This window comes from Xenopus tropicalis, chromosome 2, assembly GCF_000004195.4.
Source record: "Xenopus tropicalis strain Nigerian chromosome 2, UCB_Xtro_10.0, whole genome shotgun sequence".
Classification (NCBI taxonomy): domain Eukaryota; kingdom Metazoa; phylum Chordata; class Amphibia; order Anura; family Pipidae; genus Xenopus; species Xenopus tropicalis.
Window position 1 is genome coordinate 1,009,567 of NC_030678.2, and position 27,659 is coordinate 1,037,225.

General features: G+C 45.9%; 1 protein-coding gene across 2 annotated transcripts; it reads right to left on the reverse strand.

Moving 5' to 3' along the window:
* Positions 1-252: 252 nt before the first annotated feature.
* On the reverse strand, positions 253-27,533 carry LOC101733058 (hemicentin-1-like). Of its 2 annotated transcripts, XM_031896403.1 has the most exons (7): positions 27,419-27,533; positions 19,692-19,997; positions 14,373-14,621; positions 14,039-14,296; positions 3,256-3,519; positions 2,335-2,583; positions 253-1,413 (listed from the first exon to the last, which is right to left on the reverse strand). In XM_031896403.1, exons 1-7 carry the CDS (start codon positions 27,468-27,470, stop codon positions 1,286-1,288), a joined length of 1,506 nt encoding a protein of 501 aa, XP_031752263.1. In that variant the 5' UTR covers positions 27,471-27,533; the 3' UTR covers positions 253-1,285. The 2 variants fall into 2 exon arrangements, with proteins under 2 accessions (XP_031752263.1, XP_031752264.1); XM_031896404.1 differs by lacking the exon at positions 2,335-2,583.
* Positions 27,534-27,659: the final 126 nt, after the last annotated feature.

A 27,659-nucleotide genomic window follows, 5' to 3' on the forward strand; every position in this document is an offset into this window, starting at 1 on the left:
GGCCCATTTGCTTGTTGCCCAGGGAAGGGCCCCGGTGCTGTGAGTGCCGTAGTCTTGCCCCCCGGCTGTAATAGTGATGTGGGGGGGCTCCTGTTATACAACAAAACCTGAAACTGAAACCTTGGGGGTCTGAGCGGAACCGACTGACCTGATCATTGTGGGGCGAATGTGCAGCCAGAGGGCCGGGGGGACAGTTATAAGCCCTGGTTCCCTGCCCCCCCCATGAACAGACTGACGAGATGCCATTGTGTAACATTTTATTATTATTATCACATATTAATAAAGCACCAACATTCTCACAGCGCAGTACAATAAATGGGTGACAGATTCCCATACAGACACCAGAAACGTCCAGCTCCATATCTGCCTCATATCTGGGTACAGAGTGGGTATATATAGGGGTATAGAGTGGGTACAGAATGGATACAGAGTGGGTATATACATGGGTATAGGGCGGGTACAGAGTGGGTATATACATGGGTATAGGGCGGGTACAGAGTGGGTATATACATGGGTATAGGGCGGGTACAGAGTGGGTATATACATGGGTATAGGGCGGGTACAGAGTGGGTATATACATGGGTATAGGGCGGGTACAGAGTGGGTATATACATGGGTATAGGGCGGGTACAGAGTGGGTATATACATGGGTATAGGGCGGGTACAGAGTGGGTATATACATGGGTATAGGGCGGGTACAGAGTGGGTATATACATGGGTATAGGGCGGGTACAGAGTGGGTATATACATGGGTATAGGGCGGGTACAGAGTGGGTATATACATGGGTATAGGGCGGGTACAGAGTGGGTATATACATGGGTATAGGGCGGGTACAGAGTGGGTATATACATGGGTATAGGGCGGGTACAGAGTGGGTATATACATGGGTATAGGGTGGGTACAGAGTGGATATATACATGGGTATAGGGCGGGTACAGAGTGGGTATATACATGGGTATAGCTGGGTACAGAGTGGGTATATACATGGGTATATACATGGGTATAGGGTGGGTACAGAGTGGGTATATACATGGGTATAAGGCGGGTACAGGGCGGGTACAGAGTGGGTATATACATGGGTACAAAATGGAGGAGACTAATCATTAGGAGTCACTAATTAGAGACCCCTTGCAGCATAGAGAGATTCCCAGGAGCAATATGCAAATTGCCAGGAGGCGGGGCTTCAGTGAGCATTTATCTCTCCCTACATTAAATAGTGAATTCACCATCGGAGCCGGAGACACAGTGAGAAGGAGACGTTACTGGGCCCGGTCTCTTACACAGTCAGGGTCTCCCTTTGGGCCTGGGCATGGTGTACAGACAGCCAATCACGAGGGGCAATGTGGTCACGAGGAGCGTCACAAGCCCAAAGATGACAGATTGTTGCTGGCACGTGAGAGCGCACTGTTCCACTGGAAGAGAAGAGACAGAAGGGACAGTCACTGGTGCACTCTCTCACTTTCCCCTCAACTAGTTCCCAAGTGCCCAGTGTTGCCCCCAAGTGAGGATGAACTGACAGGAAACCAACTACTGGGTCTCCACCATAGAAACTGCCTCTTCCTTCATGTCCTCCATGTTGTTCTGACCTGGCAGCAAACCAGCGCCTTTGTACAGTTCAACTACACAGAAGAACCCCTAGTGGCCTTTTAGCCTTGGTTCAGCCAGGAAATGGACAATGATCAGATTAACCCCAGACATGCCATTAAGATCACTGCAGCAATGGATCGTAAGTGCCACATTAACCCCAGATATGCCAGTACCATCAGTGCAGAATAAAAGCATTAGAAGACATACACAAGCAAAGCCCCCCAAACCTTCATCTCCATAAATTCCCCCCCCCCGCTCATCTCTCCCCCCCATTCCAACCCCCCCTTAGCTGCAATTCCAGTCAAGATCAATGGCTGTGATTTCCCTGTGGAAAATGGATTTGACTTGCTGAGGGTCTTGCCCCTGTTATATCTCTATAACCATTCCCTGATATACCCCCCCCCCCCCCCCCAGTCTCTATGTAACTGCCCCTGTACTATTCTCTTATTGTAAGTCTGTTCTGCAAATCATTGGCCCAAATTCTTCCCTGGAACAGAACATGGACAGAGACTTTGTACTGATCTTTATTCATCACAGGAACTTCCCAGGGCAGAATAGGGGGGGCTGAAACGTTACCCAATGGAGGACCCCCCCAGAACTGACTGACACACAGGAACTAATGGGGCAGCATATGGGGCAGTAACAGAACAAGTTCTGGCCTGATATAATAACAGGGCAGGTAACATTAATACTCCCCATTATCTGCTATAGAACGGGGGGGTCACTTAGCCGGGGGGGTCACTTACCCAGGGGGGCGCAGGACTGGACTTCTGCCCTCCTGGTACTGAATCTGTTCCTCACTGAGCAGCTGATATTCCCAGGGGGGGATAATGGGACTGGGACATTAACCAATGGGGAGCTGGAATTCCCACGCAGAGTCTCCCCATTATGGATCAGGGAGTAGAAGGGACTTGTCCCACTTTCCACCTTACAGGAAACCAGCGCCGACCCATTGGGTAGGCAGGAAACCTCCAGAACCGGCTCTGATACAGGAACTGATGGGAGAGAAACGGTAACAGTAACTGAGGGAATATCCTGATATTATAGCAGGGCAGGGGGTAGTGTTATGTACAGATATACTGTATAGTGAGCAGTGTACCCCCTACTGTAAATGATAAGGATATTAGCAGTCACTGAGGGGTTCTGTGCCCCCCATATAAAGGCACAAGGCTGCAGGCTGAGTTATACAGGGAACTCTGAGTATCACTCATGTATTATAAGGGATAATGTACCCCCTACTGTAACTGATAAGGATATTAGCAGTCACTGAGGGGTTCTGTGCCCATATAAAGGCACAAGGCTGCAGGCTGAGTTATACAGGGAACTCTGAGTATCACTCATGTATTATAAGGGATAATGTACCCCCTACTGTAAATGATAAGGATATTAGCAGTCACTGAGGGGTTCTGTGCCCCCCATATAAAGGCACAAGGCTGCAGGCTGAGTTATACAGGGAACTCTGAGTATCACTCATGTATTATAAGGGGTACTGTACCCCCTACTGTAAATGATAAGGATATTAGCAGTCACTGAGGGGTTCTGTGCCCCCCATATAAAGGCACAAGGCTGCAGGCTGAGTTCTATTGGGTTAATGCTAAAGGGCAGAGGGAGGGGTTCTAGAGAAGACAAGAGGGTAAGTGGGCGGGGCCAGGGGAGGGGTCACTCACCGGAGCAGTTGAAACTGGAGCTCACACTCACTGTCCCATTACTGATAGGGTTCCTCACTGTGCAGCTGATATTCCCGGGGGGTGGGGGTAACCCCACACTCAGCTGAGTCCCATTCACTTCCCATTTGAGACTGGAATTCCCAATCTCGGTGCCATTAATGTACCAGGAATATTGGGGTTCCGACCCAGTCAGTACCCGGCAGCTGAGCAGCGCCCTCTCCTCCGACTCACACGAGACTCCAAGTACCGGATCCGACAGGGGAACTGCCAGCGAGACAGAGGGTGTGAGGGTGGGACTGGGTGGGGGGTAAAGAGAATGGGGGTAACAACTCCCTATAAATATCAGGAGCCAATAAACCCACTGATATTGTCACACTTCCCCTTTAATAAAGAGAAACAATTCATTTGTTCATTCAACAAATCCAATAATAAAGGGCATCAGTATCTCTGGGCTGATTTAGCCCCCATGTTAGTAAGTAAGGCTGAGAGCTTGTACAAGGGATGCAGCCAAAATCTTTTACTGCAGTGTCCCCGAGTGATCTTGTACCCCACACACTCAGCTACTGGGCAAGATGCGCCCCCTGGTGGTGAGATCTCCATGGTTCACAGTGCAAAAAATGCTCTGTACCAATGAATGTGTCCAACAGGATAGAATTACGGATATATATGAATATAAACACATAAATGTTATTAAACACTAAGAGGAGAATTAATGCCCCACAGGCAGGACCTGCATCTGTTTCTATGTTATTATGAATTGATATGATACACGGAGTTAGGGCAATAAATTGCTCCCCAGGGCAGAACACCAGTACCTATATGTTTTGGGGCAGAAGAGGGCAGAGAGCAGTTTATCCCGGGGCAATTAACTTGATGCCCTATAGCCAGGGTCCTGCAGTTTATAGGGAGGGACAGGAATGCTGGGGGTTAATGTTATTGATTCTCAAAACCATATAATCACTGATTTGCAATCTAATTGGCCAATGAATGGCATACCTCTGGGCCTCTCTGACTGGGTCTGTGCTCTGGTCCAGCAGTGAGTCTGGTGTAACTAATGGTCTGATACCTCTATGTGTCTTATGGGAGTCCTACATCAGCAACTTGCACGTGTTGGCCAAAACCTCTGAACCCTCTGAACCAATGAGGTTCCACCACCTGTCGTGTGTGTGTGTGTGTGTATGTGAGTGTGTGTGTGTGTGTGTGTGTGTGTGTGTGTATGTGAGTGTGTGTGTGTGTGTGTGTCTACCATGAAAAGACGATCCCATTCCATATCCTGTGCCAAATCCAATTCCATATCCTGTGCCAAATCCCATTCCATATCCTGTGCCAAATCCCATTCCATATCCTGTGCCAAATCCCATTCCAAATCCCATTCCATATCCTGTGCCAAATCCCATTCCATATCCTGTGCCAAATCCCATTCAAAATCCCATTCCATATCCTGTGCTAAATCCCATTCCAAATCTCATTCCATATCCTGTGCCAAATCCCATTCCATATCCTGTGCCAAATCCCATTCCATATCCTGTGCCAAATCCAATTCCATATCCTGTGCCAAATCCCATTCCATATCCTGTGCCAAATCCCATTCCATATCCTGTGCCAAATCCCATTCCATATCCTGTGCCAAATCCCATTCCAAATCCCATTCCATATCCTGTGCCAAATCCCATTCCATATCCTGTGCCAAATCCCATTCCATATCCTGTGCCATATCCCATTCCATATCCTGTGCCAAATCCCATTCCATATCCTGTGCCAAATCCCATTCAAAATCCCATTCCATATCCTGTGCCAAATCCCATTCCAAATCCCATTCCATATCCTGTGCCAAATCCCATTCCATATTCTGTGCCAAATCCCATTCCATATCCTGTGCCAAATCCCATTCCATATCCTGTGCCAAATACCATTCAAAATCCCATTCCATATCCTGTGCCAAATGCCATTCCAAATCCAATTCCATATCCTGTGCCAAATCCCATTCCATATCCCATTCCATATCCTGTGCAAAATCCCATTCCATATCCTGTGCCAAATGCCATTCCAAATCCCATTCCATATCCTGTGCCAAATCCCATTCCATATCCCATTCCATATCCTGTGCCAAATCCCATTCCATATCATGTGCCAACTCCCATTCCATATCCTGTGCCAAATCCCATTCCATATCCTGTGTCAAATCCCATTCCATATCCTGTGCCAAATCCCATTCAAAATCCCATTCCATATCCTGTGCCAAATGCCATTCCAAATCCCATTCCATATCCTGTGCAAAATCCCATTCCATATCCTGTGCCAAATCCTATTCCATATCCTGTGCCAAATCCCATTCCATATCCTGTGCCAAATCCCATTCAAAATCCCATTCCATATCCTGTGCCAAATGCCATTCCAAATCCCATTCCATATCCTGTGCCAAATCCCATTCCATATCCCATTCCATATTCTGTGCCAAATCCCATTCCATATCCTGTGCCAAATCCCATTCCATATTCTGTGCCAAATCTCATTCCATATCCCATTCCATATTCTGTGCCAAATCCCATTGCATATTCTGTGCCAAATCCCATTCCATATCCTGTGCCAAATCCCATTCCATATCCTGTGCCAAATCCCATTCCATATCCTGTGCCAAATCCCATTCCATATCCTGTGCCAAATCCCATTCCATATCCTGTTCCAAATCCCATTCCATATCCTGTGCCAAATCCCATTCCAAATCCAATTCCATATCCTGTGCCAAATCCCATTCCATATCCCATTCCATATTCTGTGCCAAATCCCATTCCATATCCCATTCCATATTCTGTGCCAAATCCCATTCCATATCCTGTGCCAAATCCCATTCCATATTCTGTGCCAAATCCCATTCCATATCCTGTGCCAAATCCCATTCCAAATCCCATTCCATATCCTGTGGCAAATCCCATTCCATATCCTGTGCCAAATCCCATTCAAAATCCCATTCCATATCCTGTGCCAAATGCCATTCCAAATCCCATTCCATATCCTGTGACAAATCCCATTCCATATTCTTTGCCAAATCCCATTCCATATCCCATTCCATATTCTGTGCCAAATCCCATTCCATATCCTGTGCCAAATCCCATTCCATATCCGATTCCATATCCTGTGCCAAATCCCATTCCATATCCTGTGCCAAATCCCATTCCATATCCCATTCCATATTCTGTGCCAAATCCCATTCCATATCCTGTGCCAAATCCCATTCCATATCCTGTGCCAAATCCCATTCAAAATCCCATTCCATATCCTGTGCCAAATCCCATTCCAAATCCCATTCCATATCCTGTACCAAATCCCATTCCATATCCCATTCCATATTCTGTGCCAAATCCCATTCCATATCCCATTCCATATCCTGTGCCAAATCCCATTCCATATCCCATTCCATATCCTGTGCCAAATCCCATTCCATATCCTGTGCCAAATCCCATTCAAAATCCCATTCCATATCCTGTGCCAAATCCCATTCCATATCCTGTACCAAATCCCATTCCATATCCCATTCCATATTCTGTGCCAAATCCCATTCCATATCCCATTCCATATCCTGTGCCAAATCCCATTCCATATCCCATTCCATATCCTGTGCCAAATCCCATTCCATATCCCATTCCATATTCTGTGCCAAATCCCATTCCATATCCTGTGCCAAATGCCATTCCAAATCCCATTCCATATCCTGTGCCAAATCCCATTCCAAATCCCATTCCATATTCTGTGCCAAATCCCATTCCATATCCTGTGCCAAATCCCATTCCATATCCCATTCCATATCCTGTGCCAAATCCCATTCCATATCCCATTCCATATCCTGTGCCAAATCCCATTCCATATCCTGTGTCAAATCCCATTCCATATCCTGTGCCAAATCCCATTCAAAATCCCATTCCATATCCTGTGCCAAATGCCATTCCAAATCCCATTCCATATCCTGTGCCAAATCCCATTCCATATCCTGTGCCAAATCCTATTCCATATCCTGTGCCAAATCCCATTCCATATCCCATTCCATATCCTGTGCCAAATCCCATTCCATATCCTGTGTCAAATCCCATTCCATATCCTGTGCCAAATCCCATTCAAAATCCCATTCCATATCCTGTGCCAAATGCCATTCCATATCCCATTCCATATTCTGTGCCAAATCCCATTCCATATCCTGTGCCAAATCCTATTCCATATCCTGTGCCAAATCCCATTCCATATCCTGTGCCAAATCCCATTCCATATCCTGTTCCAAATCCCATTCCATATCCTGTGCCAAATCCCATTCCAAATCCCATTCCATATCCTGTGCCAAATCCCATTCCATATCCCATTCCATATCCTGTGCCAAATCCCATTCCATATCCCATTCCATATTCTCTGCCAAATCCCATTCCATATCCTGTGCCAAATCCCATTCCATATTCTGTGCCAAATCTCATTCCATATCCCATTCCATATTCTGTGCCAAATCCCATTGCATATTCTGTGCCAAATCCCATTCCATATCCTGTGCCAAATCCCATTCCATATCCCATTCCATATTCTGTGCCAAATCCCATTCCATATCCTGTGCCAAATCCCATTCCAAATCCCATTCCATATCCTGTGCCAAATCCCATTCAAAATCCCATTCCATATCCTGTGCCAAATGCCATTCCAAATCCCATTCCATATCCTGTGACAAATCCCATTCCATATTCTTTGCCAAATCCCATTCCATATCCCATTCCATATTCTGTGCCAAATCCCATTCCATATCCTGTGCCAAATCCTATTCCATATCCTGTGCCAAATCCCATTCCATATCCTGTGCCAAATCCCATTCCATATCCTGTTCCAAATCCCATTCCATATCCTGTGCCAAATCCCATTCCAAATCCCATTCCATATCCTGTGCCAAATCCCATTGCATATTCTGTGCCAAATCCCATTCCATATCCTGTGCCAAATCCCATTCCATATCCCATTCCATATCCTGTGCCAAATCCCATTCCATATCCCATTCCATATCCTGTGCCAAATCCCATTCCATATCCCATTCCATATCCTGTGCCAAATCCCATTCCATATCCTGTGTCAAATCCCATTCCATATCCTGTGCCAAATCCCATTCAAAATCCCATTCCATATCCTGTGCCAAATGCCATTCCAAATCCCATTCCATATCCTGTGCCAAATCCCATTCCATATCCTGTGCCAAATCCTATTCCATATCCTGTGCCAAATCCCATTCCATATCCCATTCCATATCCTGTGCCAAATCCCATTCCATATCCTGTGTCAAATCCCATTCCATATCCTGTGCCAAATCCCATTCAAAATCCCATTCCATATCCTGTGTCAAATCCCATTCCATATTCTGTGCCAAATCCCATTCCATATTCCATTCCATATTCTGTGCCAAATCCCATTCCATATCCTGTGCCAAATCCCATTCCATATTCTGTGCCAAATCCCATTCCATATCCTGTGCCAAATCCCATTCCAAATCCCATTCCATATCCTGTGGCAAATCCCATTCCATATCCTGTGCCAAATCCCATTCAAAATCCCATTCCATATCCTGTGCCAAATGCCATTCCAAATCCCATTCCATATCCTGTGACAAATCCCATTCCATATTCTTTGCCAAATCCCATTCCATATCCCATTCCATATTCTGTGCCAAATCCCATTCCATATCCTGTGCCAAATCCCATTCCATATCCCATTCCATATCCTGTGCCAAATCCCATTCCATATCCTGTGCCAAATCCCATTCCATATCCCATTCCATATTCTGTGCCAAATCCCATTCCATATCCTGTGCCAAATCCCATTCCATATCCTGTGCCAAATCCCATTCAAAATCCCATTCCATATCCTGTGCCAAATCCCATTCCATATCCCATTCCATATCCTGTACCAAATCCCATTCCATATCCCATTCCATATTCTGTGCCAAATCCCATTCCATATCCCATTCCATATTCTGTGCCAAATCCCATTCCATATCCCATTCCATATCCTGTGCCAAATCCCATTCCATATCCTGTGCCAAATCCCATTCCATATCCTTTGCCAAATCCCATTCAAAATCCCATTCCATATCCTGTGCCAAATCCCATTCCAAATCCCATTCCATATCCTGTACCAAATCCCATTCCATATCCCATTCCATATTCTGTGCCAAATCCCATTCCATATCCCATTCCATATCCTGTGCCAAATCCCATTCCATATCCCATTCCATATCCTGTGCAAAATCCCATTCAAAATCCCATTCCATATCCTGTGCCAAATGCCATTCCAAATCCCATTCCATATCCTGTGCCAAATCCCATTCAAAATCCCATTCCATATTCTGTGCCAAATCCCATTCCATATCCTGTGCCAGATCCCATTCCATATCCCATTCCATATCCTGTGCCAAATCCCATTCCATATCCCATTCCATATCCTGTGCCAAATCCCATTCCATATCCTGTGTCAAATCCCATTCCATATCCTGTGCCAAATCCCATTCAAAATCCCATTCCATATCCTGTGCCAAATGCCATTCCAAATCCCATTCCATATCCTGTGCCAAATCCCATTCCATATCCTGTGCCAAATCCTATTCCATATCCTGTGCCAAATCCCATTCCATATCCCATTCCATATCCTGTGCCAAATCCCATTCCATATCCTGTGTCAAATCCCATTCCATATCCTGTGCCAAATCCCATTCAAAATCCCATTCCATATCCTGTGCCAAATGCCATTCCATATCCCATTCCATATTCTGTGCCAAATCCCATTCCATATCCTGTGCCAAATCCTATTCCATATCCTGTGCCAAATCCCATTCCATATCCTGTGCCAAATCCCATTCAAAATCCCATTCCATATCCTGTGCCAAATGCCATTCCAAATCCCATTCCATATCCTGTGCCAAATCCCATTCCATATCCCATTCCATATTCTGTGCCAAATCCCATTCCATATCCTGTGCCAAATGCCATTCCATATCCCATTCCATATTCTGTGCCAAATCCCATTCCATATCCTGTGCCAAATCCCATTCCAAATCCCATTCCATATCCTGTGGCAACTCCCATTCCATATCCTGTGCCAAATCCCATTCAAAATCCCATTCCATATCCTGTGCCAAACGCCATTCCAAATCCCATTCCATATCCTGTGACAAATCCCATTCCATATTCTTTGCCAAATCCCATTCCATATCCCATTCCATATTCTGTGCCAAATCCCATTCCATATCCTGTGCCAAATCCCATTCCATATCCCATTCCATATCCTGTGCCAAATCCCATTCCATATCCCATTCCATATTCTGTGCCAAATCCCATTCCATATCCTGTGCCAAATCCCATTCCATATCCTGTGCCAAATCCCATTCCATATCCCATTCCATATTCTGTGCCAAATCCCATTCCATATCCTGTGCCAAATCCCATTCCAAATCCCATTCCATATCCTGTGCCAAATCCCATTCAAAATCCCATTCCATATCCTGTGCCAAATGCCATTCCATATCCCATTCCATATCCTGTGACAAATCCCATTCCATATTCTTTGCCAAATCCCATTCCATATCCCATTCCATATTCTGTGCCAAATCCCATTCCATATCCTGTGCCAAATCCCATTCCATATCCCATTCCATATCCTGTGCCAAATCCCATTCCATATCCTGTGCCAAATCCCATTCCATATCCTGTGCCAAATCCCATTCCATATCCTGTGCCAAATCCCATTCCATATCCTGTTCCAAATCCCATTCCATATCCTGTGCCAAATCCCATTCCATATCCTGTGCCAAATCCCATTCCATATCCCATTCCATATTCTGTGCCAAATCCCATTCCATATCCCATTCCATATTCTGTGCCAAATCCCATTCCATATCCTGTGCCAAATCCCATTCCATATTCTGTGCCAAATCCCATTCCATATCCTGTGCCAAATCCCATTCCAAATCCCATTCCATATCCTGTGGCAAATCCCATTCCATATCCTGTGCCAAATCCCATTCAAAATCCCATTCCATATCCTGTGCCAAATGCCATTCCAAATCCCATTCCATATCCTGTGACAAATCCCATTCCATATTCTTTGCCAAATCCCATTCCATATCCCATTCCATATTCTGTGCCAAATCCCATTCCATATCCTGTGCCAAATCCCATTCCATATCCCATTCCATATCCTGTGCCAAATCCCATTCCATATCCTGTGCCAAATCCCATTCCATATCCCATTCCATATTCTGTGCCAAATCCCATTCCATATCCTGTGCCAAATCCCATTCCATATCCTGTGCCAAATCCCATTCAAAATCCCATTCCATATCCTGTGCCAAATCCCATTCCATATCCCATTCCATATCCTGTACCAAATCCCATTCCATATCCCATTCCATATTCTGTGCCAAATCCCATTCCATATCCCATTCCATATTCTGTGCCAAATCCCATTCCATATCCCATTCCATATCCTGTGCCAAATCCCATTCCATATCCCATTCCATATCCTGTGCCAAATCCCATTCCATATCCTTTGCCAAATCCCATTCAAAATCCCATTCCATATCCTGTGCCAAATCCCATTCCAAATCCCATTCCATATCCTGTACCAAATCCCATTCCATATCCCATTCCATATTCTGTGCCAAATCCCATTCCATATCCCATTCCATATCCTGTGCCAAATCCCATTCCATATCCCATTCCATATCCTGTGCAAAATCCCATTCAAAATCCCATTCCATATCCTGTGCCAAATGCCATTCCAAATCCCATTCCATATCCTGTGCCAAATCCCATTCCATATCCTGTGCCAAATCCTATTCCATATCCTGTGCCAAATCCCATTCCATATCCCATTCCATATCCTGTGCCAAATCCCATTCCATATCCTGTGTCAAATCCCATTCCATATCCTGTGCCAAATCCCATTCAAAATCCCATTCCATATCCTGTGCCAAATGCCATTCCATATCCCATTCCATATTCTGTGCCAAATCCCATTCCATATCCTGTGCCAAATCCTATTCCATATCCTGTGCCAAATCCCATTCCATATCCTGTGCCAAATCCCATTCAAAATCCCATTCCATATCCTGTGCCAAATGCCATTCCAAATCCCATTCCATATCCTGTGCCAAATCCCATTCCATATCCCATTCCATATTCTGTGCCAAATCCCATTCCATATCCTGTGCCAAATCCCATTCCATATCCCATTCCATATTCTGTGCCAAATCCCATTCCATATCCTGTGCCAAATCCCATTCCAAATCCCATTCCATATCCTGTGGCAAATCCCATTCCATATCCTGTGCCAAATCCCATTCAAAATCCCATTCCATATCCTGTGCCAAATGCCATTCCAAATCCCATTCCATATCCTGTGACAAATCCCATTCCATATTCTTTGCCAAATCCCATTCCATATCCCATTCCATATTCTGTGCCAAATCCCATTCCATATCCTGTGCCAAATCCCATTCCATATCCCATTCCATATCCTGTGCCAAATCCCATTCCATATCCCATTCCATATTCTGTGCCAAATCCCATTCCATATCCTGTGCCAAATCCCATTCCATATCCTGTGCCAAATCCCATTCAAAATCCCATTCCATATCCTGTGCCAAATCCCATTCCAAATCCCATTCCATATCCTGTACCAAATCCCATTCCATATCCCATTCCATATTCTGTGCAAAATCCCATTCCATATCCCATTCCATATCCTGTGCCAAATCCCATTCCATATCCCATTCCATATTCTGTGCCAAATCCCATTCCATATCCTTTGCCAAATCCCATTCCATATCCTGTGCCAAATCCCATTCAAAATCCCATTCCATATCCTGTGCCAAATGCCATTCCAAATCCCATTCCATATCCTGTGCCAAATCCCATTCCATATCCCATTCCATATCCTGTGCCAAATCCCATTCCATATCCCATTCCATATTCTGTGCCAAATCCCATTCCATATCCTGTGCCAAATCCCATTCCATATCCTGTGCCAAATCCCATTCAAAATCCCATTCCATATCCTGTGCCAAATGCCATTCCAAATCCCATTCCATATCCTGTGCCAAATCCCATTCCATATCCCATTCCATATCCTGTGCCAAATCCCATTCCATATCCTGTGCCAAATCCCATTCCATATCCTGTGCCAAATCCCATTCAAAATCCCATTCCATATCCTGTGCCAAATGCCATTCCAAATCCCATTCCATATCCTGTGCCAAATCCCATTCCATATCCCATTCCATATCCTGTGCCAAATCCCATTCCATATCCCATTCCATATTCTGTGCCAAATCCCATTCCATATCCTGTGCCAAATCCCATTCCATATCCTGTGCCAAATCCTATTCCATATCCTGTCTGTTGAGCCCAAGAAATATACCAACGTCTGTGCTAGAGATGAGCAATGGGGCGGCCTGTGTGCCTTGAATCTGTTCTTCCTGGTTCAGAGACCTACAGTATAAGCCAAAAGGGGTCAATCCAAACCCCCTACCCCTTATCCTAAGGATTCAGAGTCTTATATTGAATCATAATTTGATTATAATTCAGCCCCCAGACGTGGGATATTGAGCGAGGGACCCACAATAAGGAACAGTATATCCTGCGGTCACACTAATTCCTTGTGTTACCATAAGTGCCAACTGCCCCCCCCCCCAAAGTTCTGGGCACTGGTACCAAGACCCAGCGCCCCCCAGTGTCCAGGGAGTGAGTGTTGCTCGGGGGGTGCCACTCACCTGGGCAGGAGAAGCTCTGGGTGCTGCTCCCATTGCTGATTGTGTTGGACACGGCACAGAGGGTGTTCCCTACAGCCGGGGGGGGGACAGAGATTTGGCTCCAGGTCCCATTGCCTGAAATACTGGGGTCCCCTTGTCTGTCTGCCCCATTTACCCTCCAGGAGAAGACTGGGTCTGTCCCACTGTCTGTCTGGCAGGAGATCCTGGCACTGCCATCCTGTTGGCACCGCACTGCCAGGCTTGGAACTGATACAGGGACTAAAAGAAGAAGAAATAATGATAATTACACTAAATACTGTGATATAACGACCCCCCCGGGCTCAGAGTCACTCACGTGGGCAGAACACAGAGACCCGTTGGCTCCGCTCCTCACTGACTGGGTTCCATACAGAGCAGGATACAGTAACTGGGACCGGGGCAAATCCCCTCATCCAATTGCCTCTCACATTCCATGAGGGGCTCAGATTGCCCCCATCTTCCTCCCAGGAGTATTGGGGGTCAGTCCCTCCCTCTACCTCACATCCAATCAGAGCGCGGCCATCGGGGGAGCAGGAGGAGTTGAGCCGAGGAGCTGACACTTTCTCTAGGGGGTAAAAGGAGAGATTAGTAAATATTTATTAGTAAACATTTATAATTATTATTATTTTTATTATTATTGTTATTATTATTATTATTATTACTGTGTATTTATTTACAGTTGCACAACAGGAGGGGGGATATGGAACAGAACCCAGAATAGAAACCCAATGACTGTTTATAGGAGATTTGGAAGGATTCCAGGTCTCAGGGGGGGGAAAGAGAATGTGGTTTTGTGAATTTGGGGGGGATTCAGTCTGATATTATTCATTGCTATTGGGAAAGGGACAGGGAAGGGCTCAGAGTGTCAGCTCTTTCCTCACTCCCAGGATAATGGGGGGCCCAGGAGCACCTAAGGACTAGCTACCCCAGTCTGTGTTGGTGGAGCCCAGCCCCGCCCCCCACTGTACCCCATTGCTTCATACACAGTTATTTTTACTGTATGGCACACTATGGGACTGTCCCAGAGACATAACAGGGGGTAGGATTGGGGGCAGTGGGTGAACCCAGACTTTGCTATGTTGGCGGCAATGGCACAGAGATGGGGTTCACGTGTATTTCAGATAATAGGAATTGGGGTTTGGTTTTACCTGCAATGTTGGTCCATAACTGGCACCTTGAGAGGGTAAAGCCCTAATCCATGAGGGTAACGACACTGGTTGCTGGGCAACAGGAGTAAAGGGCAACTCTCACCTTTATGGCTCCTCCACCTCTATGGCTACAGCCCAACCGCAGCCTCTACTGACCGGACTGATCATATCATTAATTACCCTTATATAAGGACTGGTGGGGGCAATTCTGCAGAACCAGTGCCCCTCGCTCCCCCATTCACCCGATGTTTATAAATAGGGCAGTTTATAACAAACAAGCCCCTCCCTTCCCCAAACCCATGCCTTTGGACAGCTGAATGTCAGAGGCTTCTCTGTAGACTGGTAATTCATTGTATCAGCTCTTATCTGCTCTTTGGGACCAGGAAGTGAAACTGGTTTCCCTTTGTCCTTTAGTGCCAGAAATAATGATATTACTGAATTTGAAAAACTGCTGAAAAATATACTGTCCCTTTAAGATGAATCAGGACAATTGAAGGTGAAGGTGTAATAAGAGGGAGAACATTCACTAGAGCCAAGTCAAACTGTGACTGTGTAAGTAAAGCTGCCACATGTCCAGTTTTGACCGGGAAAGCCCGATTTCCAGAAGGGCTGTCAGGGTCAAAACCTCCTACTCAGTTTTCCAAATTGGGAAAACTGGGCGTGGCATCACTGGCCCCACCCAGATATGTCATGGCCCCACCTCTTCCCCACCCCTGCGATGTCACTGCCCATCCCCTGCCCAGCAACAATCACCACCACAGGTGGCAACTCTAGCTGTAAATGCCCTATGCTGTATAGGGGCAAAACAATATGGAAATAAATATAACCCATTGGGAAGGACATTGCTAATGGAGAAGGCCTAGTAACCAGACACTTTAGGGGCTCTCATGGAACCAAGTGGGGGCAGGGAAAGCAATGATGGGATTAACTTCCCCTTGAAACTGGGTGGAACAGAAAACAATGATGGGATTAACTTCCCCATGAAACTGGGTGAAACAGAAAACAATGATGGGATTAACTTCCCCTTGAAACTGGGTGAAACAGAAAACAATGATGGGATTAACTTCCCCTTGAAACTGGGTGAAACAGAAAACAATGATGGGATTAACTTCCCATTGAAACTGGGTGAAACAGAAAACAATGAGGGGATTAACTTCCCCTTGAAACTGGGTGAAACAGAAAACAATGATGGGATTAACTTCCCCTTGAAACTGGGTGAAACAGAAAACAATGAGGGGGTTAACTTCCCCTTGAAACTGGGTGAAACAGAAAACAATGATGGGATTAACTTCCCCTTGAAACTGGGTGAAACAGAAAACAATGATGGGATAACTTTTCCTTGAAACTGGGTGAAATAGAAAACAATGACATGATTAATTTCCCCTTGAAACTGGGTGAAACAGAAAACAATGATGGGATTAACTTCCCCTTGAAACTGGGTGAAACAGAAAACAATGACGGGATTAACTTCCCCTTGAAACTGGGTGAAACAGAAAACAATGATGGGATTAACTTTTCCTTGAAACTGGGTGAAACAGAAAACAATGATGGGATTAACTTCCCCTTGAAACTGGGTGAAACAGAAAACAACGAGGTGATTAACTTCCCCATAAAACTGGGTGAAACAGAAAACAATGAGGGGGTTAACTTCCCCTTGAAACTAGGTAAAACAGAAAACAATGATGGGATTAATTTCCCCTTGAAACTGGATAAAACAGAAAACAATGAGGGGTTAACTTTTCCTTGAAACTGGGTGAAACGGAAAACAATGATGGGATAACTTTTCCTTGAAACTGGGTGAAATAGAAAACAATGATGGGATTAACTTCCCCTTGAAACTGGGTGAAACAGAAAACAATGACGGGATTAACTTCCCCTTGAAACTGGGTGAAACAAAAAAACAATGATGGGATTAACTTCCCCTTGAAACTGGGTGAAACAGAAAACAATGAGGGGATTAACTTCCCCTTGAAACTGGGTGAAACATAAAACAATGATGGGATTAATTTCCCCTTGAAACTGGGTGAAACAGAAAACAATAAAGGGATTAACTTCAATGAAAATGTCTGTCTGTCACTGACTATTCTATTCCCCTACTATTCTGAGGGGTGGGACTGTGGTTGGTTAATGATGTGATTGGAGGAAATAAATTGCTCAGTAAATGTCCCACTGCAGTCAGGAACCCCCAGGTGTCGCTCCAGGTGTCTGGGGAAGGTTAATTCACTGCACAGATGGGAAATGGGATCTTTCAGTGTTTGTTCTGCAGCTCTCTAGTTTGGAGTTGCAGCGGCTATTTGGTTGCTAGGGTTCAAATTACCTTAGTGACCAGGGAGTGGTTTGAATGAGAGGCTGGTATATGAATAAGGGAGGGACTGAATAGAAAGATAAGGAATAAAAAGTAACAATAACAACTAGAGAGGTACATTTCCTGAAGAAAATGTGAGTGGTGCTTGCCGTGGCAAAACTCGTGCCCCAATATTACAATGTTTCCTTCAGTTCTCTGTGACAATTGCCCCTGCTGGGGCAATTAACCGCCCACCTCTCAGAAAAGTCATAGCACCCCATTCCCGAATAAGCCACACGGTTTGACACCTCATCCATGGGTCTACGACAAAAGGTGGTTAATTGCCCCCTGCTGGGGCAATTAACTGCCCACCCCTCACAAAAGTCATAGCACCCCATTCCCGAATAAGCCGCACGGTTTGACACCTCATTCATAGGTCTACGACAAACGGTGGTTAATTGCCCCCTGCTGGGGCAATTAACCGCCCACCCCTCAGAAAAGTCATAGCACCCCATTCCCGAATAAGCCGCACGGTTTGACACCTCATTCATGGGTCTACGACAAAAGGTGGTTAATTGCCCCCTGCTGGGGCAATTAACTGCCCACCCCTCACAAAAGTCATAGCCCCCCATTCCCGAATAAGCCGCACAGTTTGACACCTCATTCATGGGTCGACGACAAAAGGTGGTTAATTGCCCCCTGCTGGGGCAATTAACCTCCCACCCCTCAGAAAAGTCATAGCACCCCATTCCCAAATAAGCCGCATGGTTTGACACCTCATTCATGGGTCTACGACAAACGGTGGTTAATTGCCCCCTGCTGGGGCAATTAACCGCCCACCCCCTAGAGAAGTCATAGCACCCCATTCCCGAATAAGCCGCACAGTTTGACACCTCATTCATGGGTCTACGACAAACTAGTTATTCGCCAAAATCCCTATTATAAGTCAATGGGGCAAATTTGGGGACCTCTCTTGCCCCGGGGGTAAAACTTATACCCTTGTGCAGGGTATCTTCTGACACAGGTTGCAAACCTCTTTACATATGGTAAATTTCACGTTTCTAAAAAAATCCCTCTCTGCGCTACAATCCGTCAAAGTTGGCCTCAATGTTAAGTCAATGGGATTTTTGGGCCGGTTAATTACCCCCTGAGGGGGCAATTAACCGCCCACCCCTTATAAAAATGATAGCACCCCATTCCCAAATAGGCAGCATAATTTGACACCTCACTCATGGGTCTACGACAAATGGTGCGGGACTAGTTACGCGCCGAACTTTTGTACAGAAGAAGAAGAAGAAAAATAAGCCTGTGAGATAACAGTAGTGATGCTTTGCTTCGCAAGCACCACTAATAAAACTGGAGCCTCACAGAGCAATAGGGTTTGGCTGCCGGGGTCAGTGACCCCCATTTGAAAGCTGGAAAGATTCAGAAGAAAAAGGGAAATAATTAAAATGATATAAGAAATAGTGAAGACCACTTAAAAAGATGCTTAGAATAGGCAATTCTGTAACATGCTGACAGTTGATTTAAAGGGGAACCTAACCTTTAAAGGGAAGTGATAGAACTGCGACTGGAGGAAACGTGTGTTGGGCTGATCTTTCCCTGAGGTTGTGCAGTTTAATGGCACAGCGAGTCGGGTTCAAACTGGTACCACAAAGTAAGGAGTGGGGTATATTTGTGGGGCTCTGGTTTAGTTACCCTTTATTCAGACTCCCAAGTTATAGAGAGGAAACTGTTTCTCTGGATATAAAGTAATGATACCTTGTCAGCAACCCCCCCTGCAAACAATCTTTGGGGGGGCCCAGTGCACACTAAAACCTGACTGCACCTCCAGGAGCCTAATCTTCCACTGACTATAGAGGAAAAAGTCTGGGCACCCCTGTCCCCTGGGGGTTCTGCTTCCGCCCATAGTTACCCCGCTGCGTTTCATGGTCACATGATGCCTATATGCCTAGAATTAAGTGTCATGTAACATGAAACACGTAAGGAGATCATGTGATTATGGAACCCAATAAACGGAGGTTTGCTCAGTGAGTTCCAGCTCTTCATCCCAGGGCAGTGTCCGGCTCAGGGGGGGGCACATATTTGGACATATTTGTTGTTCTCTTTCACAGACCGCTGCCTTCCTGCTGATTGCTCCTCACTGATTGGCTGCACAGATTCCATTAGAACATATAGGGGGTAACTAGTCGGTCGCACTCACCAATCACAGTCACTAGGATGGAGACAGTAGTGAGGTGGATACCAAGCTGGTTAAACACAGTCACAGTGTAGTTCTCATTTCCCACCGTGCCCAGCCGCTTGAGGTACAGGGAGCCGTTCCTGAAGAGCTCACACTCACAGCCCTGGGTCTGATTATATGAGGAGGAGTTTCTGAACTTCCCCATTCGGGTTCCTTTCCCATTTCTCCAGGTCACCTCGTCTCTCTCAGCATTGGGATAGCCGGGGATACTGAGCAGAAGTGGGTCATTCAGTGCCACATACACTCGGCTAATGTTGGCCGCCCAACCTGTGAGGGAGAAAGAGAAGGACAAGGAGAAGGACAAGGAGAAGGACAAGGAGAAGGACAAGGACAAGGAGAAGGACAAGCACAAGGAGAAGGAGAAGGAGAAAGAGAAGGACAAGGACAAGGAAAAGGAGAAGGAGAAAGAGAAGGAGAAGGACAAGGAGAAGGAGAAGAAGAAGGAGAAAGAGAAGGAGAAGGAGAAGGAGAAAGAGAAGGACAAGGCCAAGGAAAAGGAGAAAGAGAAGGACAAGGAGAAGGACAAGGAGAAGGAGAAAGAGAAGGACAAGGAGAAAAAGAAGGAAAAGGACAAGGCCAAGGAAAAGGAAAAGGAGAAAGAGAAGGAGAAGGACAAGGCCAAGGAAAAGGAGAAAGAGAAGGACAAGGAGAAGGAGAAAGAGAAGGACAAGGCCAAGGAAAAGGAGAAAGAGAAGGACAAGGACAAGGAGAAGGAGAAAGAGAAGGAGAAGGAGAAAGAGAAGGACAAGGACAAGGAGAAGGAGAAAGAGAAGGTCAAGGAGAAGGAGAAAAAGAAGAAAAAGGACAAGGCCAAGGAAAAGGAGAAAGAGAAGGAGAAGGAGAAAGAGAAGGACAAGAAGAAGGACAAGGAGAAGGAGAAAGAGAAGGACAAGGACAAGGCCAAGGAAAAGGAGAAAGAGAAGGAGAAGGAGAAAGAGAAGGAGAAGGAGAAAGAGAAGGACAAGGAGAAGGACAAGGAGAAGGAGAAGGAGAAAGAGAAGGAGAAGAACAAGGAGAAGGAGAAGGACAAGGACAAAGACAAGGAGAAGGAGAAAGAGAAGGACAAGGAGAAGGAGAAAGAGAAGGACAAGGACAAAGACAAGGAGAAAGAGAAGGACAAGGAGAAGGAGAAAGAGAAGGAGAAGGAGAAAGAGAAGGAGAAGGAAAAAGACAAGGAGAAGAAGAAGGACAAGGAGAAGGAGAAGAAGAAAGAGAAGGACAAGGACAAAGACAAGGAGAAGGAGAAGGAGAAAGAGAAAGAGAAGGACAAGGAGAAGGAGAAAGAGAAGGACAAGGAGAAAAAGAAGGAGAAGGACAAGGCCAAGGAGAAGGAGAAAGAGAAGGAGAAGGAGAAGGACAAGGACAAAGACAAGGAGAAGGATAAAGAGAATGACAAGGAGAAGGAGAAGGAGAAAGAGAAGGACAAGGAGAAGGACAGGAGAAGGACAAGGAGAAGGGGAAAGAGAAGGACAAGGAGAAGGAGAAAGAGAAGGACAAGGACAAAGACAAGGAGAAGGAGAAAGAGAAGGACAAGGAGAAGGAGAAAGAGAAGGACAAGGGGAGGGAGAAGGAAAAAGAGAAGAAGAAGGACAAGGACAAGGACAAGGACAAGGAGAAGGACAAGCACAAGGAGAAGGAGAAAAAGAAGGAAAAGGACAAGGCCAAGGAAAAGGAGAAAGAAAAGGAGAAGGAGAAAGAGAAGGACAAGGAGAAGGACAAAGACAAGGAGAAGGAGAAAGAGAAGGAAAAGGAGAAGGAGAAAGAGAAGGAGAAGAACAAGGAGAAGGAGTAGAACAAGGGGAAGGAGAAGAACAATGAGAAGGAGAAGGACAAAGACAAGGAGAAGGAGAAAGAGAAGGACAAGGAGAAGGAGAAAGAGAAGGACAAGGACAAAGACAAGGAGAAAGAGAAGGACAAGGAGAAGGACAAGGACAAGGAGAAGGACAAGGACAAGGAGAAGGAGAAAGAGAAGGAGAAGAACAAGGAGAAGGAGTAGAACAAGGGGAAGGAGAAGAACAAGGAGAAGGAGAAGGACAAAGACAAAGACAAGGAGAAGGAGAAAGAGAAGGACAAGGAGAAGGAGAAAGAGAAGGACAAGGAGAAGGACAAGGAGAAGGAGAAAGAGAAGGAGAAGGAAAAAGACAAGGAGAAGAAGAAGGACAAGAAGAAGGACAAGGAGAAGAAGAAAGAGAAGGACAAGGACAAAGACATGGAGAAGGACAAGGCCAAGGAGAAGGAGAAAGAGAAGGACAAGGAGAAGGACAAGGAGAAGGACAAGGACAAAGACAAGGAGAAGGATAAAGAGAATGACAAGGAGAAGGAGAAGGACAAGGAGAAGGACAAGGAGAAGGACAAGGAGAAGGACAAGGAGAAGGACAAGAAGAAGGACAAGGAGAAGGAGAAAGAGAAGGAGAAGAACAAGGAGAAGAACAAGGGGAAGGAGAAGGACAGGAGAAGGACAAGGACAAAGACAAGGAGAAGGGGAAAGAGAAGGACAAGGAGAAGGAGAAAGAGAAGGACAAGGACAAAGACAAGGAGAAGGAGAAAGAGAAGGACAAGGAGAAGGAGAAAGAGAAGGACAAGGGGAAGGAGAAGGAAAAAGAGAAGAAGAAGAAGAAGAAGAAGGACAAGGAGAAGGACAAGCACAAGGAGAAGGAGAAAAAGAAGGAAAAGGACAAGGCCAAGGAAAGGGAGAAAGAGAAGGAGAAAGAGAAGGACAAGGAGAAGGACAAGGAGAAGGAAAAAGAGAAGGACAATGACAAGGACAAAGACAAGAAGAAGGAGAAGGAGAAAGAGAAGGACAAGGAGAAGGAGAAAGAGAAGGAGAAGAACAAGGAGAAGGAGAAGAACAAGGAGAAGGACAAGGACAAGGACAAAGACAAGGAGAAAGAGAAGGACAAGGAGAAGGAGAAAGAGAAAGAGAAGGAAAAAGACAAGGAGAAGAAGAAGGAGAAGGAGAATGACAAGGAGAAGAAGAAAGAGAAGGACAAGGACAAAAACAAGGAGAAAGAGAAAGAGAAGGACAAGGAGAAGGAGAAAGAGAACGACAAGGAGAAAAAGAAGGAGAAGGACAAGGCCAAGGAGAAGGAGAAAGAGAAGGACAAGGAGAAGGACAAGGAGAAGGAGAAAGAGAAGGAGAAGGACAAGGAGAAAGACAAGGAGAAGGATAAAGAGAATGACAAGGAGAAGGAGAAGGAGAAAGAGAAGGACAAGGAGAAGGACAAGGAGAAAGAGAAGGAGAAGAACAAGGAGAAGAACAAGGGGAAGGAGAAGGACAGGAGAAGGACAAAGACAAGGAGAAGGGGAAAGAGAAGGACAAGGACAAAGACAAGGAGAAGGAGAAAGAGAAGGACAAGGAGAAGGAGAAAGAGAAGGACAAGGGGAAGGAGAAGGAAAAAGAGAAGAAGAAGGACAAGGAGAAGGACAAGCACAAGGAGAAGGAGAAAGAGAAGGACAAGGACAATGAGAAGGAGAAAGAGAATAAGAAGGACAAGGAGAAAAACAAGGACAAGGAGAAGGACAAGGAGAAGGAGAAGGAGAAAGAGAAGGAGAAGGAGAAGGAGAAGGAGAAGGAGAAGGAGAAAGAGAAGGACAAGGAGAAGAAGAAGGACAAGGAGAAGGAGAAAGAGAAGGACAAGGAGAAGGAGAAAGAGAAGGAGAAGGACAAGGCCAAGGAGAAGGAGAAAGAGAAGGAGAAGGACAAAGACAAGGAGAAGGAGAAGGAGAAATAGAAGGACAAAGAGAAGGAGAAAGAGAAGGACAAGGACAAGGACAAAGACAAGGAGAAGGAGAAATAGAAGGACAAGGAGAAGGAGAAAGAGAAGGAGAAAGAGAAGGAGAAGGAGAAGAATAAGGGGAAGGAGAAGGACAAGGAGAAGGAGAAGGACAAGGAAAAAGACAAGGAGAAGGAGAAAGAGAAGGACAAGGAGAAGGAGAAGAAGAAAGAGAAGAAGAAGAATAAGGGGAAGGAGAAGGACAAGGAAAAAGACAAGGAGAAGGAGAAAGAGAAGGACAAGGAGAAGGAGATAGAGAAGGAGAAGAATAAGGGGAAGGAGAAGGACAAGGAGAAGGAGAAGGACAAGGAAAAAGACAAGGAGAAAGAGAAAGAGAGGACAAGGAAAAGGAGAAAGAGAAGGACAAGGACAAAGACAAGGAGAAGGAGAAAGAGAAGGACAAGGAGAAGGACAAGGAGAAAGAGAAGGAGAAGGACAAGGACAAAGACAAGGAGAAGGAGAAGAAAAAGGACAAGGAGAAGGACAAGGACAAGGAAAAGGAGAAAGAGAAGGAGAAGGACAAGGAGAAGGAGAAAGAGAAGGAGAAGGACAAGGAGAAGGACAAGGACAAGGAGAAGGAGAAAGAGAAGGAGATAGAGAAGGACAAGGAGAAGGAGAAAGAGAAGGAGAAGGACAAGGCCAAGGAGAAGGAGAAAGAGAAGGAGAAGAAGAAAGAGAAGGACAAGGAGAAAGAGATGGAGACAGACAAGGACAAAGACAAGCAGAAGGAGAAGGAGAAGGACAAGGAGAAGGAGAAGGACAAGGAGAAGGAGAAGGAGAAGAACAAGGAGAAGGAGAAGGAGAAGAACAAGGGGAAGGAGAAGAATAACGAGAAGGACAAGGACAAAGACAAGGAGAAGGAGAAAGAGAAGGACAAGGAGAAGGAGAAAGAGAAGAACAAGGACAAGGACAAAGACAAGGAGAAGGAGAAAGAGAAGGACAAGGAGAAGGAGAAAGAGAAGGAGAAGGACAAGGACAATGAGAAGGAGAAAGAGAAGAAGAAGGACAAGGAGAAGGACAAGGACAAAGAGAAGGACAAGGAGAAGGAGATGGACAAAGAGAAGGAGAAGGAGAAAGAGAAGGAGAAGGACAAGGAGAAGGAGAAGGACAAAGAGAAGGAGAAAGAGAAAGAGAAAGAGAAGGAGAAGGACAAGGAGAAGGAGAAGGACAAAGAGAAGGAGAAGAACAAGAAGGAGATGGACAAGGAGAAGGAGAAGGACAAAGAGAAGGAGAAGGAGACGGACAAGGAGATGCAGAAGGACAAAGAGAAGGAGAAGGAGAAAGAGAAAGAGAAGGACAAGGACAAGGAGAAGGAGAAAGACAAATAGAAGGACAAGGAGAAGGACAAGGACAAGGAGAAAGACAAGGAGCAGGACAAAGAGAAGGACAAGGAGAAGAACAAAGAGAAGGACAAGGGGAAGGAGAAGGAAAAAGAGAAGAAGAAGGACAAGGACAGGGAGAAGGACAAGCACAAGGAGAAGGAGAAAGAGAAGGACAAGGACAATGAGAAGGAGAAAGAGAAGAAGAAGGACAAGGAGAAAAACAAGGACAAGGAGAAGGAGAAGGAGAAAGAGAAGAAGAAGGAGAAAGAGAAGGACAAGGAGAAGAAGAAGGACAAGGAGAAGGAGAAAGAGGAGGACAAGGAGAAGGAGAAAGAGAAGGAGAAGGACAAGGCCAAGGAGAAGGAGAAAGAGAAGGAGAAGGACAAGGACAAGGACAAAGACAAGGAGAAGGAGAAGGAGAAATAGAAGGACAAAGAGAAGGAGAAAGAGAAGGACAAGGACAAGGACAAAGACAAGGAGAAGGAGAAGGAGAAATAGAAGGACAAGGGGAAGGAGAAAGAGAAGGAGAAGGAGAAGAATAAGGGGAAGGAGAAGGACAAGGACAAGGAAAAAGACAAGGAGAAGGAGAAGAAAAAGGACAAGGAGAAGGAGAAGGACAAGGACAAGGACAAGGAGAAGGAGAAAGAGAAGGACAAGGAGAAGGAGAAGGAGAAAGAGAAGGAGAAGGACAAGGAGAAGGACAAGGAGAAGGAGAAAGAGAAGGACAAGGCCAAGGAGAAGGAGAAGAAGAAAGAGAAGGACAAGGAGAAAGAGATGGAGACGGACAAGGACAAAGACAAGCAGAAGGAGAAGGAGAAAGAGAAGGACAAGGAGAAGGAGAAAGAGAAGGACAAGGAGAAGGACAAGGAGAAGGAGAAAGAGAAGGAGAAGGAGAAGAACAAGAAGAAGGAGAAGAACAAGGGGAAGGAGAAGAATAACAAGAAGGACAAGGACAAAGACAAGGAGAAGGAGAAAGAGAAGGACAAGGAGAAGGAGAAAGAGAAGGAGAAGGACAAGGACAAGGACAATGAGATGGAGAAAGAGAAGAAGAAGGACAAGGAGAAGGACAACGACAAAGAGAAGGAGAAGGACAAGGAGAAGGAGATGGACAAAGAGAAGGAGAAGGAGAAAGAGAAGGAGAAGGACAAGGAGAAGGAGAAGGACAAAGAGAAGGAGAAGGAGAAAGAGAAAGAGAAGGAGAAGGACAAGGACAAGGAGAAGGAGAAGGACAAAGAGAAGGAGAAGGAGAAAGAGAAAGAGAAGGAGAAGGACAAGGACAAGGAGAAGGACAAAGAGAAGGAGAAGGACAAGAAGAAGGAGAAGGAGAAGGAGAAGGAGACGGACAAGGAGATGCAGAAGGACAAAGAGAAGGAGAAGGAGAAAGAGAAGGAGAAGGACAAGGAGAAGGACAAGGAGAAAGACAAGGAGAAGGACAAGGAGAAGGACAAGGAGAGGGAAGAAGCAGTTACATTATGTGCATATCGGGGTGCAGAACAGACACAGCTCCAGGCCTGGACTAGGATTCAAAATAGAGCCTGGCATTTAGCGGCCCAAACAGCCCCCCACTCCCATCTATGGCCCCCCCTTACAGTATTGCTCTGGGGGTCCCTCTTAAATTAACCCCCAAATCTGACAGATTTCATTCTCCATCCCATTCCCTGTCCCCATAGATTCCCCTTTCCCCTCAGTGCCACTGGCTGTTGGTGGGGCCCCATTCTGTTAGTGGTACCAGAACCGGACTGCCTGCCCCCTGTCTGCCCCTTGGGAGCTTTTCTGTATGGGGCCCCGGCGTATGGTCCCTGATTGGGAATAAACATGGCTGCACAATTAGGGGCCCCATTTACCACCATTATCCCTGTAAGTGCCCCCCATTGGGGCAGATATCAATGAATGGAGGAGATTTCCTTCTCTTTTGCACAAACACATCCCAGTGCCGGGGGCTGCAGCTCACTATCCCTGTAGGGTGACCCCCCCCCAGGGATGTATGTGCCCCAATGAAGCAGCCAATGGGGGGGCACAAACAAAAAAACGTTGTTATTAGGTTATTACCCCGGTATCTTCCATTATTCCCTACACCCACCCCTCCCAACATTTAAAATAACAGAAAGAGGGACGAAAAGAAATGATTCGCGCAAAATTGTTTTGGCCACGACCATTTTGTAGCCACACCCCCTAAATACCACTCCCCTTTTACTAAATTTGGCAGGTTATTTAAAGTTTGGACACATTTCTGGGGGTTTCGGGGCCTTGTTTTTTGTGTTATTACAGTTTTGCTAATGAAGGTGAAGTTGCCCTTTAATCTGTGAGTCTCGGTTCCCCCAAGAGACCTGATTTAAACTTCCATTTTAGCTTCAAAGGGAAATGAGGGACTGTCCCCCAAAAATCTGCCCCGTTGGGGGCTCTGCGCCACCCAAGTCTGATAAACCTGAACTCACCAACCGGTCTGCGGGCAGTGCCAGCCTGACCCCGGGCATAGCCGCATGTGGTGGCCCCCATAGATCCTAATTACTGTCCCCCCAGGGGCAATGCTTGAGAGAGAGGCCCCCAAGGGGCATCAGTTACTCCCCCCCCCAGGTGTAGTTATGGTACATACCGAGGTGCAACAAGCAGCCATATAGGAAGGGGCCCCAGGTGGGAGACATCATGGTCCAGCCGAGAGCGTTCCACACAGGCGAGAGAGAGACACAGAGAGACAGAGAGAGAGACAGAGAGAGAGAGGCTGAATGGGGAAGTGACAGACAGAGGAAGTGGGGGGGGGGGGGAATTACAGAACATTATTTCCATTTCTTTCTACACATCATTTCCTCACTCACATATATTGGGGGGTCTGATAA

Excerpts from the sequence above, each read along its gene's own strand:
- LOC101733058 (XM_031896403.1), bottom strand. The coding sequence starts at position 27,470 with ATGATGTCTCCCACCTGGGGCCCCTTCCTATATGGCTGCTTGTTGCAC. Across the intron at positions 19,998-27,418 it reads TGGCTGCTTGTTGCACCTCG|GTTGGGCGGCCAACATTAGC; the intron begins GTATGTACCATA and ends TCTCCCTCACAG. Across the intron at positions 3,520-14,038 it reads CCAGAGCTTCTCCTGCCCAG|TTCCCCTGTCGGATCCGGTA; the intron begins GTGAGTGGCACC and ends TCTCGCTGGCAG.